The 19,824-nt window shown below is 40.3% G+C and overlaps 1 protein-coding gene across 1 annotated transcript in view; it reads right to left on the reverse strand.

Moving 5' to 3' along the window:
- The window catches only part of IRAK3 (interleukin 1 receptor associated kinase 3), a 51,896-nt gene that overhangs the window by 5,043 nt on the left and 27,029 nt on the right, over positions 1-19,824 (reverse strand). The window contains exons 6-9 of the mRNA XM_028532055.2: positions 18,966-19,030; positions 14,062-14,176; positions 13,150-13,268; positions 24-222 (exon numbers count right to left, since the gene is read on the reverse strand). Of these exons, the coding sequence (XP_028387856.2) occupies positions 24-222; positions 13,150-13,268; positions 14,062-14,176; positions 18,966-19,030 (498 nt within the window). The remainder of the gene's footprint in view (positions 1-23; positions 223-13,149; positions 13,269-14,061; positions 14,177-18,965; positions 19,031-19,824) is intronic.

Here is a 19,824-nt window from a genome sequence, read left to right on the forward strand (position 1 = left end):
TTTAGAGTCTTCCCAGCACTTACGATTCCAAAGCTGTAGACATCTGTTTTAGTGGAGAGTTTGCCCTGTCTGATACACTCCTCTGGCAGGTACCAGAGGTGTTTGCCGCTGCTGCTGGTCACGCTCGTCACAGAGCTCTGGTGCTCCAGGTGGGGTCGGAAGTGAGCCTTGGCAAAGCCCGTCAGTCTGGGTTGAAACTGATCATCTAAAAGTATGTTTGCACTAAAATTATGAGCAAGGACAAACAAGGCAAAGACATTAAAAAACATTTTGGTGAAACATAACATGACAAGCTCACCTTTAGTTAATTACAAACATGGACAAATTAAAACCACCCATAATTTTCTACAAAATTGAGGACATGTGCTCAATTTTCTTAAAGTATAAATCCACGTGTTATGTAAAACCTAAAACAAAATCCTCACCTAGAACAGTGGGCATTAGGAATTTATAGCTACATATGTGGAGCTGGTGGATAAGGCTGATGCTTCGTCAACAGGAGACACTGAAGTGAACCAAAGCAGATTTCCTTGTGCTCTGCTTACTGATGAGAATGTCACCTGGGTTTTAACCAGATAACAATGGTCTGTGACGTGCATGGAGCTCTACTGTGGGATGCTCTGCCTGGAGCCACTCTCCCACCATGGTGTGAGGAATCTTTAGCAGCTCCTGCCTTAGGGATAACCCTACTCCATTGTCCCATTATCCATGGCTTTTTTCATGTTGAGTCTTTTTTTAAATTAATTTTAGAGAAAGAGGAAAGAAGAGAGAAAGAGAAACACTGATGTGCTATTCCACTTATTTGTGCATTCATTGGTTGCTTCTTGTATGTGCCCTGAGCAGGGATTGAACCCACAACATTCGCATGTCAGGACGACATTCTAACAAAATGTACTACCTGGCCAGGGCCTTGTCTTTGAGTCCTATTTTAAAATATAACCATCTATAGAGGCAAAGGCAAAGTGCTTGGAGTGATTTTTAGCTGTTCATCAGTCGCATAAAAATCCTAATAATCACTTAACATCTTGGCTGAGAGTAAGCATTAGTTTACCTGACTGGTGAGGGGCTGTCACAGCAGGGATGGGAAAGATAAGCCAAGGGGGAGGCGCATTTCGTTTGGCCCGCACCTGGCTTTGGCACCGCCGGTGGGTTACTTCACCCTGTAAACCTCAGTATGGTCTTTCCTCACAAGTGAACTAAGGAAAACAACAGAACTCACAGAAGGCATATGGGGCATATAAATAGCCTACTGTCTGGCATATGGTAATGCTCAGTAAATGGTAGCTAAGATGAAGGTCAGCTATTGCCCCCAAGAGAGAAGATGGATATAGATAAGAAGAGGTGGGTGAGATAAGAGAAAGTTACCTACTTCTCAGCTTTGTTTAGGGCTCTTTGGAGCTTGTCCCCTGCAGCCAAAGCTACTAATAAAAGACCTGCCCACCCAAATCGCCATATAGTACATTTGGAGTACTACACACTCTTATTAAAAGTGCTAATAGGTACAGGGTAAAAATAAGAAATTCTTAATCCTGAGCAAGTATCGGACCTTACAAAAGTTCCAGGAGTCCTTTCTGTCCCTGTGTAAGTAGACTGACAGGCGCACCCTAGCTCCACAGGCCTGAACTGCAGGCATTATTATGATTCAGAATATTCAGAGTCCTGGTTCTATTTAGAGGGTGTAAAACTAAGGCCTCAAGAATTCTAAAGCAGACTTTGTCCAGGACTGAGCTGACAACAGACAAAATGATGGGGTTTCCAGGACCAGAAAGACATGCCTTAAATTAGCAGAATCTCAAAATCCAAAGAGCCCACTTTCTGCATGAGCCCCAAAGCCCTGACCTGTTGTGTGATCCTTGCATTTATGAGGAGAAAGTCAGGGACCAGACTTGCATCATAAGCACAGTCCTCATTTTTCTCCTTGCCTTGTCTTTTCACCCCAGATTACTTCAAACCTGGCAGCTTCTAAGACCAGCCTGGGTCCCACACATCCATGTCACTCCTCAACCATTCTTTGTTTTCCTCACTTGAAAACAGCATTACCTACCCCGACATGCTTCTGAAGATGAGGAATATACTAGAACCAGATCATACCTTCTCTCTGGCTCTTGGTGAGAACAGACATTTAATCCATAATTGCTTCTTCCACAGGTGTACACTTCACTAGTTCAGATCAAGAATAAGGCTTCTGGAGATGCTCTGATCGTTTCTGACTGCCAGGGTATTTAATGCAGGAGTTTGCCAAGTGTGCCAGGAGGTGAGGTGGCAGAGAGGTTCATTAACTCTCATTTGGTTGGTCCCAGGACCAACCCTCTGCCCCTCCAGCCTCGGCAGAGCCTGGCTCTCTTCTGCACCCTGCCCCACTTCATTTCAGCCTGGAGGAGGACAGTGAAGCTGGGACTGCCAGATTTTCATTGCCAAACATCTGGCCCTCTCCTTCCTCCACCCCAGCTCTAAAGAAGGTACAAAAATCACAACTTAAAATGCAAGAACCAGGAGGATACAAAAATTTGAATCTGTGGAACACTTAGACTCCCTGAAGTATAGGGCTTTTCTAAGCAGAAAAGAAAAAACGATGACGACAACAACAACAACAACAACAACAACCACCACAATCTAATCTATTTATTTGACCCTCAGCAAAACTGGCAGGAAGCTTCCAGCAGTTGGTGAATCACATTTCTGTAAGAGTTGAGCTGTGACCACAAGGTGTTACACCATAAAACCCAACAAAGGACTTCAGGTCTGCGAGAAGCCATCAATAAGAATGTGAAATTGTTCTAGGGTACTGCTTTCACACTTTGAATAATGACATTTGGTGAAAAGGCAAGTTGTTTACCAGCCGACGTTAGTGTATAACATAAATTTTGAGTCCAGTGCTTTACTCTGTTCGAAATAAAGGTTAATGGTAGCCAAGGAAGAAGGATGTTCTGTTTCAGGACAGTGGGAATTGCCAAAGACCTGTGAACAATCAATTCTGCCCTAATTCTCCCCCCTGTTTCAACCTTAAATAGAATGTTCTAACATGAAGTGCCTTCAGCTACCATGTAGGTCAACTGAATACGTTTATCCTATAGGACTTAAAACAGATTACCAAAATGAAAACAACATAGATAGCTAAAGTCATGCAACAATATAATGCAATAAGAGGGCAGTTTGCTAGCTAGCTATTGTGGTTACCAAAGATACAGATGAGAAGGATCCAATGGCCCACACACCTAATTTAGTGTTTCTACATCCTATTTCCTTTTTTTTAATGTTTCCAATTTTATATATTTTTAAGATTTTATTTATTCTCAGGCAGGGGAAGGGAGGGAGAAAGAGAAAGAAACATCAATGTGTGGTTGTCTCTTGCATACCCACCACCAGACACCTGGCCTGAAAACCCAGGCATGTGCCCTGACTGGGAATTGAACTGGTGACCCTTTGGCTCACAAGTCGGTGCCCAATCTGCTGAGCCACACCAACCAGGGCATACCTCCTATTTCTTCTAGTCTTTCCCACAAGACTACTTACTATAGCAGAGAAACCTCTCTAGATAATTCTTCTAGCAGAAGGATCAGTGGTAGGATCACTAACTGGACAGGGAAAATCCTATATAAGGTGGTGATCTTATCCTCTTATCCTGCCTGGGAATATTATTGTATTAAGTCTCCCCCTTGGTAAGGATCCTAAGACAATTCTTTTGAGGGAACTGAATCTCCCAAAGGCTACAAGAACTGCTTTCTTTGCTTGCCAATTTGTCTCCTAATTTAGTTGAAGTCTGTGGGCCTTAAATATAAAGCAAGATGATACACCTAGACTATGATGCAGGATTTAAACTTAAGTGCACATACCATGTTTGACATGGAAGTGCATGATTGGTTTTTGCAGATATGTTTATTTTTATAGGGTTTAATGGGGAGTTTTTGGTGCCCAGTAGCCCAGTCCCTGTGTGCCCGGCAACTCTCAGGAAAAGTCCGGACTCCACCCAACTGGCCCCAGAGATGAGTAGGACTGTAGAGGCCTCTCACTGACAGCCTGAGGCAACAGGACACCCTGCTGTCTGTGTTACTGCTGTTGCAACACCAAGATCCCCCTCACCAGATGAGGCAAGGCCCGGCTTCTCTGGGAACCTGCAGATTACTGGGAAAGGGCATGCACCCACTCCTGCACTGCAGAATGCAGGCATCTGGTCTAAAATGGTATGAGCCTGAGGCCCTTATTCCCTCCTTGGGTGATGCAGCTTTCTCTCTCCTATTGTACCCAGGCAGGACTCAGAGATAGGACTAAAACTTGTTTTGCTTTAATGGCTACCTTACGGCTCTCTGTGTAAAGGCCCAGTCAATACAGGGTACTTCTCTTGGACTTGGTGAAATTTCATCTCCAACCAAACTAGCACAACTTCCCTAAGTCTCAGTTTCCCTGTCAATAAACAGATCTGGCAAAGCTTAACTCACAAGGCTGTTACACAGATTAAGTGAGAAAACGTAAGCAGAGTGCCTGATATACAGGGAAGGCCTAGAAATGTGCTCTGAAGGATGTAGGCTAGCCATTGTCCATTCCACACATAACACCTTACCTCAGAGTCCCAGGGAATTTGGCTGGCCATCACTAGAAGTTCAAGGACAGCAACTTGAAATAACAAAGGTAAGGGGGTTGACTCTGGAGCTCTGAGGGCCCTTGGGTTAACTAGTTTCAAGGCAGTGGCTGTGTTTCAAAAGAGTTCCAGAAAAGTTCTGAAAGAACCTGACTAAATTAACATTTCCAGGCATTTTAAGACCATGAAAAGTAAAAATATATAGCTATTAGTTTGTACATATGTGTGCATACATGTATGGATTCAGGTGTATTAATCAATGAATGTTGGCATTTGGAGTCAGTGATGGTAAACAGAATAGGGGAAATTTTAACTTATGTAATATGTCATTCTTTTTGCATCTCTTGGGGGGGGGGGAATGAGCATATTTAGATATCTTAGAAGAGAGCAGGCACTAAGGGGAAAATAGGACAGGCTGAGGAAAAAAAGTTTATATCTAAAATGTTTCTGAAAAACAAACATAGATTTTCATGGGGGGAGAGGGTAAGGGAGGAGACTGGTTAATTAAACTGTCAGTCGAACAAACACATTCGGCATTTCCCGCAGGCTTTGCCGTTCTCACTAAACCCTGAGTTGGAGCCTAGTTTCACCACACGCCGTCAGCTCTGGGAGTAAAGAGGCATGGGCCCTCAGGCAAGGGGCAGCCTGTTGTAGGAAGGGGCCATCTGTGGCTTCCTGCCCTTCCTCCCAACCACTCAGCTTTTCTAACCCCTCACAGAGGAAATTCTCTATGTACCTACTAGAGCCATACATCTCTGACCAATGTCCATTTTTAAAGCTTCATTTTTTAACAAACGGCTTCGTCCCTCCTCTCTTTCCTGGAGCCCTTCCCATACATGAAAGGCTCTTTCACCTGCAGGAGACAAATGGCGATACAAAGGGATGAGAGTACGTACTCTTGTAGGAGACACTAGAAATGTTCACCAAGATTGTCTCCTGGCTTTGGAAACTAGCGGGGATGAATGTGTGGGGTGAAAAACACCCAGGATAAAATACATTTGAATTTAAGATCACTCATAAATGTGAAAACAATTAAGCTCACTAAGGGATAGGATGGAAATAGCAAGAAGGTTTACTGCTTTCAGATGCTTTTATGTGATCCTGTAATTCAAAAACATCTTAGTTTCTCAAATAAAAATGTGAGGGTTTTTTGTCACGAACAGAGACTTCAGTTCTTTAAGATTGTTTTCTTTAAATCCTTTCCTCCTCAAATTCCACCATCTGGAAATAAATTTTTGTTTTTGTAACATTCTCTTTGAAGAGTTCAAATTACTAAGACATTGTCGGGCTAACTAAACCACCAGACTTCTTGAAAATACCTTTGAAATGTGGACTTGGCATCTTCCTTCGTGTCCTGCAATTGTGTCCTTGACAGTGAGTCCCCTAAGATGGCTACTTGCGCTCACTGCTTGAACAGGGCGAAGATTCTGCATGCAGACTCCAGGCCAAATCTCCACCCCAGTCCACTGCCTACTGCCATTTCACAAGGAGTCCAATGTCAACATTTCCAAATTTGCATATATTAATTATGTCCTCCTTTCCTGCCCTATTTCCCTGTCTCTGCTGAATGAAGCCAACGTGCTCTCAGGAGTCCCCACACAAACACAGAACCCCACCTCCTTTCCCCATCTGCAGGCATGTGACGGAAGCAGGGTACTGATTTCTGGAAGTCTGGGCTTTCTCTTCTGTCAAATTGAGATAAGACCAGTGACACCTAAACTCAGGGTTGTTGGCAAGATTGATAAATGATTTGGTGGGTGTTTAGGCCAGATCTGAAGTCCTCGGGCTTTCCCTGAGCTCCACGCTCTGTCTGCAGCCCTTGAGCTACCCTGAGGTATCAGCACTTACTAATGCAGTCAGGGAAGACTGCTCTCATTGACGTTTAAAGGCTTTCTGTCCTTCTTTCTTTAAAAGTTTAATTTTTTTATTAAGGTAACATGGTAAATAACATTATATAAGTTTCGGGTGTACAACATTATAATTTGATGCCTGTATACACTGTAGCATGCTCACCACCAGAAATTCAGTTTCCATCTGCCATCATACACTGGATCCCCTTTCCTAATACTGTTCCCCTCACTTGCATAGTAATCCTTCTTTCTCACTTTTATCCAGTCCTCTGTGCAGCCTAAGAGTCACTTCCTCCGTGAAGTTTTCACTCAACTTCTCTGAATTCTAGTGCTGCTCCTCCTTTCTCCAAGTTCCCACTTGTTTACATAAGCATAATGCTGAGTCTACAGGCAATGGCAAGGAAACATTTGTTCATAGAATCGGTTTGTCAATTAAGTGAGTTTGAAACCATGAATAGGTTAGACCATTCTTTATATGGCAAATACGTGGCCCAAATGTTGCCAAACATCCTCCCATATTTTTGGCAGACATGGCTAATTGAGTGCAAAATGTACACAACCCAAATTCTCTTTCAATACCGCACGTGAAAAATCATTGCCAATCAATCCATGTGAGATCAAATTGATTTGTCATTGCTGCTATATGTAGTTGCTCTTTTTCAGATGAGGCGAATGTGGCCCACCTGGTTGAAATAACTTATTCTATGCAAAACAGCTTTTTAATGGCAGAGCCAGGACTAAGGCTTAGCCTTCCTTTTCCCGTGTTCAGTGCTCTTTGGATTTACTATAGTTAACTGAAAATAAATCTTTTTGTTCAGCTACTCATAAAAAAAGTAACTATTGATTACAAAGCAAAATTTAAGTGAACTATTCCCCCCCCCCCTTTTTTTTGGTACACGTAGTTAATTCCAGTGCCAAACAGTGACTGAACAAGTCACAGATTTTAGCTCAATACAAAAAGAAAGCTTTAATCGTCAGATCTGTACCCGAATGGAGCTCTGACAACGTGCCATGCCTGGGTCCAGGGCTGGCTGGGTGAGTCAGTTGAGAGGTGAAAGAGGCAGTCTCCATTAGTTGGGAGAGATTGCAGCTTATTGCTAAACTCTGGGTGGTGCTTTATACAGATTATCTCGCTCCATTCCCACCATCTGGGAGGAGTGGAGTCTACTCAGTTCCAGATGACAAAACCAAAAGTCACACTGCTAGAAAGTAGTAGAGCAAGGATTTAAGCTGAGATCTTCCTGACTCAAAGGCAGTACACTTAGCCAGAGACGGAGACAGCAATGACGTCACTGGTTGTCATTGTTGGGTTGGTTGTTGAAAAGGGGGAAGAAGAGAGAAAAGACTCTTGGGAAGGTGTTTCTGGGAGACAGGCAAGTCAGGACTTTACCTAACCTGCCCGAGGGTGAGCAGGTCTCTGGAGGCACCTCCCCAACACAGCTGCACTCCTCATCCTCACTCTGAAGCTGATCAGGATAAGGCTTGACTGGGGTTTTAAAAATGTAGAATCACATCCTTCTCCTGTCACAACCCTTAGATTTGGGAATAGAGCACAGTACAAAAATAGGTAGGTGCAGCGTCACAGAATTTGAAAGGAAGAAGACATCCAACTTGAGATCATCCCAGATGGCTCTGAACGTACATGTGAGAAGCAAACTGGGGCCCAAGAGTGAAAGGCAGGACTGGGCATAAACTCAGATTTCCTGTGCTCTTTCCCCGTCACCTCCAGCGACAAGTGCAGACACCATGTCATTGCGCTTAAACACAGGCGCTGCTCACGCTCCGGGCTCCAGGCTGCTCAATAATGATCTTACAATGTTCATTTCTTAAACTATTTAAAAAACCACAAAGGTGTAAGATTACCAAGCTTCTCTGTAGATGGAAGTAATTACGGAGAATGAATGAAATGAAACTTTTGAACATCATTTAGTAACTAGAGACTCACCACTGATATTTCTTCTGCTTCCTTGGTTTGAGATAGAAAGGCCTGGTGCCAAATTATATTTTTCTAATGAATATTATTTTTATTATAAGAATAGCACATCATCCTTACATAAAAATTTAAAAAACTAAACCATTCAGTGAAAAGCTGTGTCTCAATAAAGCCTTATTTATGTTCTTGTTTTACTTTTAATCTATTTTTAATAATAAATTTGTAGTACTCTATACTACTTCAACTTGTTTTTTTTCACTTAATCTCACTTTATGCACATTGTTCCATGTTATTTCATACTATTTAAACATTATTTAATAATGTCAAATGATGTACAATAAACTCTTCTGTGACTCGTCAGTCTGAGGCCCAGAGGCAGAGAAGACAATAAAGGTAACAGTAGCTCCCATTTCTCACTCCAACAAATACAGGGACCTGACTTGCTCACCCAAAGATCACTATTTAACACTTTTTGAAATGTCCTTTTTTATTTTTAGTCAATTATCAGTGCTGTGCAATAAAATGACACATCTCCTAGAAGCTGCCTTTCCTTTAAAAGAATTAAAAATTAATGTGACAAAGGCAGAAGAGTAGGGATTGCAGACCTTCCTGAAAGCACAAGGCTGTACATATGAGTAGAGGAACCAAGAATTAGGGAGGCCCACATTTAGAGCAAAGTGAGCGGTTCATTTAGTTCAGGAGAGTACCCAGGTCAGCCAATTCGAGTTTGGCCAAGACCCTTGGCCATTACCATCTGACAGATGCTCAGTGCCTTGAATGAAATGAGTTGGTCTTGTTCCAGTTTCTAGAGAACAGGTGTGTCCATCACCCAAGGAAGGTGGAAATCTACTGCTATAGTTGGCACTAATTCACATATTTGCTGGCAGGCTCAGCAAAAAGTTCAAGAGTTCAGCGGCTGTGAAAGAGGCTGATGTGCTCTGGAACGGAGAGGAGCGCACTGATGAGCACTTGTGAAGCCACGATTCTCAATAAATGCCCACAGCCCCAGAACTCCACACCCTGACCCATGCCTGGGTGGGCACAGCCTGTAGATAGTTATGTTGAGTCTTTGAACCCTTTGGAAAACTCAGAAAGGCAACAATTGGCAGACCCTTCACCAACTAGGAAAATAAAACACATTGCTAGCTGCATTTCCAGTTTAAACCCTGCCTCTTCCATGAAATTTCCCGTTTGATCAGATGTCTTTCGGTACTCGATACCCCTGTTACCCATTGGGCACACATCTAGCAGTATTATTTAGATGATTTTGTAGTTTAGCACATCTAAACACATACCTGGGATATTGGCCTGGAATAAATGTCCTCCTTTAAAATCGTTTTATCACCTAAGAGATTCCAGAACCTTTCTGTTGCCACCTACACCCCAGAGAAGCCTCAGAGTCCCTTGAGAGAGAGCTGTGCTTATCAAACTAGGTCCTCAGCCTAGTTAGCATTCAAGCCTCTACCCAATCCCCGACTGCATTTCTTACTCCTCTTTCTAATCTTATCTTTCCCTTTCTAGCCTTACCCTTTCCATTCCAGTCAATCAATATGTCTTGCTTTCATTGTATGCTTGGCAATTCTCCACTCTGTTCCCTTGAACATATTACTACTTCTATCAGGAATATTCTCTTCCATTCTTTCAATTAATCCACTGCCATGACCTATCTCCCCAAAGACTTGGCTTGCAACTATCTAATTAGAAGAAAAGCCTTCTTAGACCAACCATGTATTGGGTATAGTTAGTGTTGCACTTTATATATCATGTTTGTGTTATCTCTCTGATCACCAGGTTGAACCTTCAAGGACAAGACTATGATCATTGTCTCCCCCCTCTGTGATCTAATACAATGGTCTGCACACAACAGATATTCCATAAATATTTGTGAACTGAAATAAATGTATGCCCTGGCTGGGTAGCTCAGTTGGTTAGAGTGTTGTCCTGATATGCCAAGGTTATGGGTTTGATCTCTGGCCAGGGCGCATATAAGAATCAACCAATGAATGCCTAAATAAGTGGAACAACAAATTAATGTCTCTTTTTTTCTCTCAAATCAATAAATAAAATTGAAAATAAAATGTCTAATTGTTTTAAGTGTTCAATACGTCAGCACAGAAGTGATTTTTCTTAAAATAGACACCGTATGAATTAGGAGGTAGGCCTTTGGGAAGTGATTAGGTTGTGAGAGTAGAGCCCTCATGGGAGGGATTAGTGCCTTATAAAGAGGCCACAGAGAGATCCCTTGCCCCTTCCAGCAGGTGAAGACACAGGGAAAAGATGGCTGGCTGTCCATGAACAGAAAGTGGGACCTCACAGACAAAGAGCAGGCCAGCATCATGATCTTGGACTTCCCAGCCTTCAGAACTGTGTGAAGTAAATGTGTGTTGTTTGTTAGCCACCCACTTAATAGTATTTGGGTTATAGAGTCCTGAATGAGTTAAGACAGTGAGTAAAAAAGGGAGAAGTAAAAGGGCTGATTAGCTATGACATCTCAGCCTCTTCTACTGCAGTTCCTACCACTTCCTGACCAATTATAACAGGAGCTTCCATTCGATGAGTGTGTACTCTTTGCCAGGCACCATTCATACTTTGTCATTTTACCCTAAGATAGAAGCCATTATCGTTGTTAGTGTTTTGCAGAGGAAAAAAACTGAGACTTAGATAAGTTAAGCAATTTGCTCAGAATCACACTTCAAGCAGAAAGCCATCTTCTACTGACCTATCAGGAAAGATGAAAAGAGGTGGGAAGGAAAGTGGATGAAAAAGAATCATTTGGTCACATTTTGCAGGGCGGTATCCAGTCAAACCTTCCTGCATAACTGTGGTGGCTGCAGTGGGATGGCCCAGGTCCCTCCTTCAAAATCCAGGGAGGCACTCGCTCGCCAACGGGGAATGGGGGCTGCTGGTGGCTGACAACTAAGCCCCCACCTGGCATCTGTCTTTGGAAGGAGGGAGCAGTCTTGGCCAAGTTACAGCCCCTGGCAGGGCCAATCAGATGAAGGGGTACTAACACCTGAGCTCCTTGCTTCACTTGAGGATATTTTTCAAGGGTCACCCTAACCTCAGCAGTCCCCATGGCATCGGCCAAGGCCTCTATGATAGTCTCCCAGCCCAGCTTCTCCAACATCACAATCGGCCTTGCTCTTTTCCTCCTTGACACTTGTTGCTGCTGAGAGCACACCCTTAAAAATCTCCTGCAGGCAAATCTCTGCCTCTGAGCCTATTTCCTGGGAACCTGCCTGAAGGCACCAAACATTAATGGGAAAGCAGAAATTGGGGTCCACGGTCTGCGCTCTTACCTAAACCAGCAGTAAGATGCTGGAGGGGCACGTCCAAGTCTCCTCACTCAGCGCCAGCGTTGGGAAACCTCGTGGCTCCAAAGGAGCATGGATGTGTATCCCTCCGCCCCCATGTTCCCTTTGCTCCAGAGGGTGGCCTTCCCTGTCCGCTCCTCCCATCACATACCAAAATCTCGACACTGTCTTTCTTCTCACCCGTCTATCCTATCAAGCTGTGCTTTCAGGAGAGAAAGCCACATTAGGCCAAGGAAAGTTAATTAAATTCACGTATTACTGCATGAGATGGAAAATAAGCTCATGTTCATTTTAAGTTTAAACCAAGGGAAGAATATGTACAGCAAAATTCTAGATATATATCTATATATATCTCTCTCTATATTTATTTATTTAAAACATATTTGAGCACCTGCTGGGCAGAGCTGGTGAGAGTTGGGTGGAAAGAGGGTGGTTTTAGGTTGGGGATGGCCACCTCAGCCCTTTGGAACCAACCCCAATGGTTGACACCACCGACCTCTGAGACCTCCACTGTCTGTGTCTCAGATGCCGTGAGGGTGCACCAACTTTATGCTGATTTATGGGGCCACTAGCAGTTGATGAATTACCACATTGCTACAAGAGCAGACATCTATCGGTGGTAACCCTGACTCCTCCAGGACTAAATGAAAATCTAGTCTTTTCATGTGGAGTTCATTTCACTAGTAAAACAAAGAAGTAAGCAATCTATCCTTCTTTTGTGAACTCAAAAGCATGCCAAAAGTTTTTGTTCAAGGTACTAGGAGATGGTTCAGAAGAGGGAGCAGCCTTTTAAATTGAGCCTTCCATGCTGTCCAGCAGTGGCGTATTTAGCTATTTTGGACAAGTTCAAGATGAAGGGCACACAAGAAAAATTCACCAGGGAGGTTTTGCTCAGGCTGTCTACTCTCTGAATGATTCCTATGTCCACTGAAGAAGGAGAAAGATGGAAAGTACTGCTTCTAATTTTCTCATGTCTCAAAAATGAAGACAGGAGTTGCTGCCCAGCTTGTCACATATAATACATACAGCTACGAGGCAGCCGGCTCAGTGGAATCAGCAAGACACAGGAGACTCAAGGACAAAGAATTTTAGTTGTCATTTACATCCTGCTAGGAATCCCCGTATAAGTAAGTCACTTAACCCTTCCTTTAACTTCATTTTTTAAAGTGAGATTAATACAGGTTCCGTTCACAGCTTGCTATCCCATATAATTAATAGAATACACAAAACTGTCTTATATTTTTCATTAATAATTCTCAAAGATAATATAAACTCTCCCTTTGGAAGCATAAGTGTAGCTTTTTATTTGGTAAATATGTTTTCATTAATAAAAATGTAAGATTTCAAATACCTAGATGAGCATTTTTAATACACACATACATGCCAGGGACTATAGACAGAAAATAGCATGAAGTCTGACTCACAATAGAATGAGAGGGGCTTTCAGGTGAAACCTGAAGCTCTGGGGCACTTTACCTTGATATGCTGCCACAGATGACCAAACACGGGTCAGTGTTGTGCAGGTACTGAACGGCTCTGGCTGTTCCTATTAATACACTGATTCGAGTGTGCCAAGAGAGTGGGGCTGTGTTACCCTAAAAAGACAACAGTGGTTGGTTTAGTTGAACTTTCTGAGTAAAAACTGTGTGCATATTCATTGCACAGAAGTATGTCGAAATAGAGGCTGAGGGTGAAGTGGGCTGTGGTTACCAGAACGTATTTTTAATTCAAGACAGGATTTCTGCTACTCCCAATGATGGTTCTAGGCCTTTGTAACCAATGAAAATACCTAATAATGATAATTTTAGCTTACTCAAAATATGGGCGATAAGGTAATTATGTTTAAAAGTTACTTAAATAAAATATTTGTGGCATAGTAGTATGGGGAATTGAGAATTATCTGGTTTTATTCTCATCTTAAATGAAACGTAACCTGCTTGAAACAATTTTTAAACTTGTATTTCAAAAACATCACATGAAAAATCATGACATTGGTTCAGCCTCCTTCTCTTTAAGGAGTCTGTATTGTTTTTATGTCTATTCTTTGTATTGAAGGGTGGAGCCTTGGTAGTTACACAAAAATTATCTGAGAAATAAGGGTAGTTGATGTACACTCATTTGAGATACAGAATCAATAAGGAGTAAGGACCCAATAAATTCTTTGGCCACCATATCGCACAATACATAGTAACTCGGGTATTTATTCAGGCTTCTAAGAGTAAGAAATTACTTCATGGAGAAGTCCTTTGCCTCCTTGGGAGACCCATCGTGGGCTGTCCCCTCATCTGAACACACACTCTGACATCCCAGCTCTGGCCGTAGGTTTCAGCAGCTCCCCAGGGGCTTCAGGGAATCAAAGCAGCAAGCAGAGTAATGGAAACGACTTACTACACAGTGCAATCTCTCAAAAAGTGATCCGTTTCTCATATATGGATAAACCAAGCAGAACTTCTCATTCTCTGTAAAATATGCAGCCAACTCCAGTATGTTTGGATGCTGATATCTTGAAACAAAAGATATGTAAATCCATCAGTTGCTTATTCAAATAGGAAATGAACAAGACTCCGGTTTGGGGGTGGGGAATAGATCTAAAGCAGAACATAAATTTGGCCAAGGGAGAAGTGATTTCATTGGATACATGACACAGATTTGCTTTCCAAATTGGTCAAAAGTGTTCTAACAAATGCCAGCCCCTCTTTGATTAATTGTGACCATGCAAATACATAGAAAATATCCAACTATAGGAGAGAAAATTGAAGAATGTGAAGAGTTCTTAAGATTTGAGGTGTTGGAAATTTTACAACAAATAGATGACAATATTCCATATTACCTTATTTTTATCAGCATAAACCCAATATAACTTATTTATTAAATAAATAAAGATAATGCAACTGAAACTATCCACTCCATTGCTTCAGGTAGATACATGTAAGTCACCAAAATAGAAGAACACGGAAGACTTGTTTTCATTCACATTTGTTGAGAGCTAGTATGCAGGTACTGTATGAGGCATCAGTCACACAGGTAAAAGATACCCAAAGTCTTCACAAAGATTGCATTGGTATCTAAAATCCATGTGACTAGTAAAGTAAGAGGACAAAATCATATCACTGGTTTTTGAATCATGGAATTCTGTGTCAGTGTATGTATGATACATGCCTCAGGCTCCTTTCCTTACAGGCTCTATTTCTTGAATTCATGTGTTGTCACTGTGAAAACCAGTGGAACACGGGTAACAACTATGAAACACAAAACATGTGAAATTCACACATACCGTGAAATCAGCTCGATTCATCAATTATTGGTGTATATGTACTATGTTGTAGGCATGCTTGGGGATATTCAAATAAATAAAGCTATTTTTTAAAAAATGGTTCTATTTATAAAGACCTACTATTTGTTTCTTCAATAGTAAAACTTTGGTATAAATCACACACATATATAGATATCTATCTATAGGGAAATGTCTATCTATCTATCTATCATCTAATCTCCCTTCTAGTCCTATTCCTCCTTCCTTAGGAAAAGAGGTGTGCATGTGTGTGTGTGTGTGAGTGCAAACATACACACATAAAGAAACTTTTATTGTTAGATATGTGAAAAACTGTGACATGAGATCACTGCACTTATTATGATTCAGACCATATCTATAAAGTGCAAACCAATGGGCTGAAAAGGACCTGCGTTGGTATATTTGGTTGCTTAAATAGCCAATCTGTGCCACTAGTTGGCTGATTCTCTGGCAGTTTAAAATAATTTACTGAAATAGAAATCTTTTGATAAGCAATTGATAGAAGACCTTGTATAGACACAGACATGGCTCTGCTCTCTCCCTCACAGAGCAGAAATGAACATTTGCTTATTTTTAATTATTACTAATATACCAGAAAAATGATTACTTTAGAAGTTACCAAAGCATGGAACATGGAAATGTTATAGGAAATGATTGCTGTTTTGAATTCTCTGGACCCATTTCACCTATCTTTTCACTAAAAAGTTTTAAGTCAGTGGGATTTTGGATTATATAGTTCTGAAGATCAGCAGGTCAGATACCTTTTGAAATAAATTCAGTAAATATTTTTGAGTGCCCCTGCAGATAAAACGTGATGCAAGCTACAATGATGAGGAAGAGCAGACAGACTTGAACAATAAACAAACCTGGGTTTTAGTCTCTGGTTTTCTTTTCATCAGCTGTGTAAATGTGAACAAGCTATCTGGTCTCTACAATTTGAATTGTGCCCCACCCCATCTATATGTTGAAAGCAGAACCCCCACAGTGATGATGTTTCATAATGAGGCCTTTGGGAGGTAATTAGGCTTAGATGAGGTCATGAGGGTGGAGTCTTCATGATGGAATTAGTGCCCTTATGAGGAGAAACACCAAAGAGTTTGCTCCCTCTCTTCACCACTTGAGGACAAAACAAGAAGGCAGTCATCTGCAAACCAGGAAGAGAGTCCTCACAGGAATTAAATCTGCCTTGATCTTGGACATCTCAGACTCCAGAACTGTGAGAAATAAATTTTGGTTGTTTAAGCCAGCCAGTCTATGGAAGTAGGTAAAAACCCTACTTCCTGAGATTCTTATGAAAATTAAATTAAAGTTTAAACCTTTAGCCAAATCCCAGATCCTCAGAAATTATTAGGTTCTTTCCCTTTTCTTGAAGAAGAAGGAAAAAAAAGAATCAGAAGCCACATTCTAAGATGTTTCCAATTCTATTCAAAGCACAAGAATTAAGCAGTTCCCTTGATATTAAAAAAATAAAAACCAAAAAAATCCATCCTCAGGTCTCAGCTTAGATGTTACTTTTTCCAAGAAGCTTACTCTGTGGCTCATCCCCACCCCCCTTCCAAGGTACCATTTCCTGTTTCTTCAGTGTTCTGTACTTCCTCATCTTATCACTTAATTTACCGAAATTGCCTATTTACTTATGCACTTCTCTCCTGATCCCACTCCAAACATCTCAGATACTATGTTCTGAAAGATGAAAGCTGCATCTGACTTATTTATAAGTAAATCTCTGAGACCAGGGAGATTGAAGATGATTTAGGAAATAAATTGGATCTTGTAAAAAAAAATGGGACCTATCTTTATTTCTTCATCTGTAAAACAGGGATAATAGTAGTACTTACCTAATAGGTAAGTTCATTACCACATAGGTAATCCTGTGATTACCAGATAGGATTAAAGAATTAATACATGTAAAGTTCTTGGTAAATAAATATTAGCAATATAAATAATAATGATGACACATGAGGAATATTCAACATCATAGAGTTGTTAATTCTCTTTAAATTAATGCATAAATACCTTACCAGAATAAATCCAAATGAATCAGATATATGAATGTAAAGAATAAAATCATAAAAGTATTTGGAAAAAATGGCAATATTATTTTATAAACTATCAGTGGGGGAGGCCTTTTAAACTTTGATATAAAACCCAGACTTTATAAAGGAAAATATAGTTGAAAATATTAAATTCAACTACATGAAAACCATTTCCACATGGCAAGAACTAGAATAAGCAAAGACACATGACATAAAAAATTACTTGTATCTCATAACATAAAACAGGAGTAATTTTCTCTAATATATAAAATGCTCTTATAAACCATTAAGAAAAGTACACAACAGTCCAATAAAAATGGAGAAAAAGATGTTATATTTCATATCTCTTAATATATAAAGATTCACTCATAATATACAAAGAAACTTAAACTACTCTGAGAAACTATTTCTACCTAGCACACTGGCAAAAATTAAAAGTTAAGAATAAATGCTATGCCCTGGCTGGTATGGCTCGGTGGATTGAGCACTGGCCTGTGAACCAAAGGGTTGCCAGTCTGATTCCCAGTCAGGGCACATGTCTGGGTTGTGGGCCAGGTCTCCAGTTGGGGGCTCACGAGAGACAACCACACATTGATGTTCCTCTCCCTCTCTTTCTCCCTCCCTTCCCTTCTCTCTAAGAGTAAATATGTAAAATCTTAAAAAAAAGAATAAACGCTATGTTGGCAAGAATGGGGAACCAGGCGCTCTTATATATGACTGGTATAAGTATAAATTGGTGTAACTTCTAGTGAAGGACAATTTGGTAATACGTCATACATATCACCAAATTATTGACCCTACAATTTTATTTATATAAATTTATCTTAGATATACTCAAACAGGTATGAAATAACATATGTAAAGGTTTTCTTGTTGCAGCATTATTTTTTAATAAAAGATAAAATAAAAACCCATCAGTAAAGGAATGTTTAATTAAATTACAGTAGAGCACACAATGGAATACCAAAAAGAGCAAAATGAACAAAGTACGTGACCTCTTGTGGGAGAAGAGGGAAAATAGAAGACTAAACACATGAATGCTTACATAGAAACTCTCTCCAGAAAGGTGTACGAGACATCAACAACGTGATTGCCTTTGGGAAAATCAGCTGGGTGGTTGGATGATAATAGTGGAAGAAATTGTTTTTTTGTTCATCCTTTTGCACTTTTGGAATTTTGAAATGTTTCAACTTATTCATAAGCAAATAAATAAAGCTTAAATATAAAAACTTTATTGTAATTTTGGCTTCAGTTTTCCATTGATTAAATGACATATATTAAGGTTTTAGAATTAACCTTTAATGTTTTGATTTCTGGGCCTGGGTATAAAAGCAGAAGGATTGATACCCCTCCCCCCAGTCACATATTGGTTTAGAAAACATTGCAAAAGAACATTTTCTATTTGTGAAGGGTGATGAGTGAACTCTTTAGGGTTAGGGGCCTTCGATGAGGCAGGCTGCACAGCTGCATGTATGAATATGTATAAAAATGAAGTAATTTTAGTTTGTCCCCAAGGACTCTCAGGCTCACAAACAAATTCCCAGAAATAATATGTGTATCAAAACACTTGATTTCTTTGTCTAGAACTCTTCTTTGAGGACGGTTTTATGGACAAAACAGTTTCTTGACTGGAATGTCTCTAAGGAAGGAGGAAATGGTAAAATATATACAATTCTAAAGTTCTAAGAATTATTTTATACTCAGCCATGTTAGTCACACATGATTTAACCTACTTCCTCATGACAGCTTCTTGTTAAAGTGTTCAAATGAATTATGTAAATGGCCTATTTTAAAATGTACATTCTAAGAAATGTACTTAAAACAAATGTCAGATATTTACCCAAAGTTCTAATACCACATTTATTAAATGCCAACCATGCCAAGCTCCGTGCTGTAGAATCAAAGATGAAGAAAAAGATGAAAACCAGGCACAAAGGAAAAAATTCCAGGCAAAATATACTTACAGTAGTAGAACTTCGAGCTCAGATAAAAACCTCTTCCATTGTTTCTTGCACTGCATTTTTTTCTCCTAAATATCATACAGAAAAACAAGAAAAAAAAATCAAGGAAAGGGTCTCTATCTCTAGGATTCTTAGCCTAGGTCCTATAGTCTTCCTAAAATTAGATGAACTTTTTGGTATAAATGCAAAAGCACATTTTTCTGAGAAGAGGATTCTTAGATTTAATAAGATTTTCAAACATCTATTAACCCCAAACAGATTAAGAACCAAGCTATTAAATTAAAAGTTTTCATGCAATGTATCACATTGCCACATTTTATATTCAAATTCTTTCACCTTTTTCATAAATTAAAAAAATATTATATGTATTCAAAGAAAATCTCGTGACACTTAGAAATCCCCCCCTTGATCTCATAAAGAATGCAGTCTGTGATTGCTGTATTCTGGTTAGAACTGATTTCACTAGTTTGGCATTTGTGACTTGGGTCACCTCTGTATTGATTTTGAAAAGATGGATTTATGAAGCAAATAAAAATATAACTCTTCAAAGATGCTTCAGAAGCTAGCCCTGTGCCTGGCAAATATTTATTGAATAAATTAATGAGTTCAATGACATTGTGCTGAGCACCTGCTCTGTACCTGGCACTGTTGTCAGCGGCTTCATACACCCCAGGTCATTGCATGTCTGAATCTCAGGTTCCTAACTTTTACATAAAAGAGTTAAATTAAGTGTGCTCCTCCATCCCATTAGCTGTAAGTTTCTATCATTTGCAAATGCTAGACAGGGCAGAGTTTTCAGAGCTCTCACTCCTCAGGAATAAAGAGGGAGAAATCCAGTAACATTGGAAGCTATTTTCCAAGT

The sequence above is a fragment of the Phyllostomus discolor genome, chromosome 2, assembly GCF_004126475.2.
Source record: "Phyllostomus discolor isolate MPI-MPIP mPhyDis1 chromosome 2, mPhyDis1.pri.v3, whole genome shotgun sequence".
NCBI classification, from domain to species: Eukaryota; Metazoa; Chordata; class Mammalia; order Chiroptera; family Phyllostomidae; genus Phyllostomus; species Phyllostomus discolor.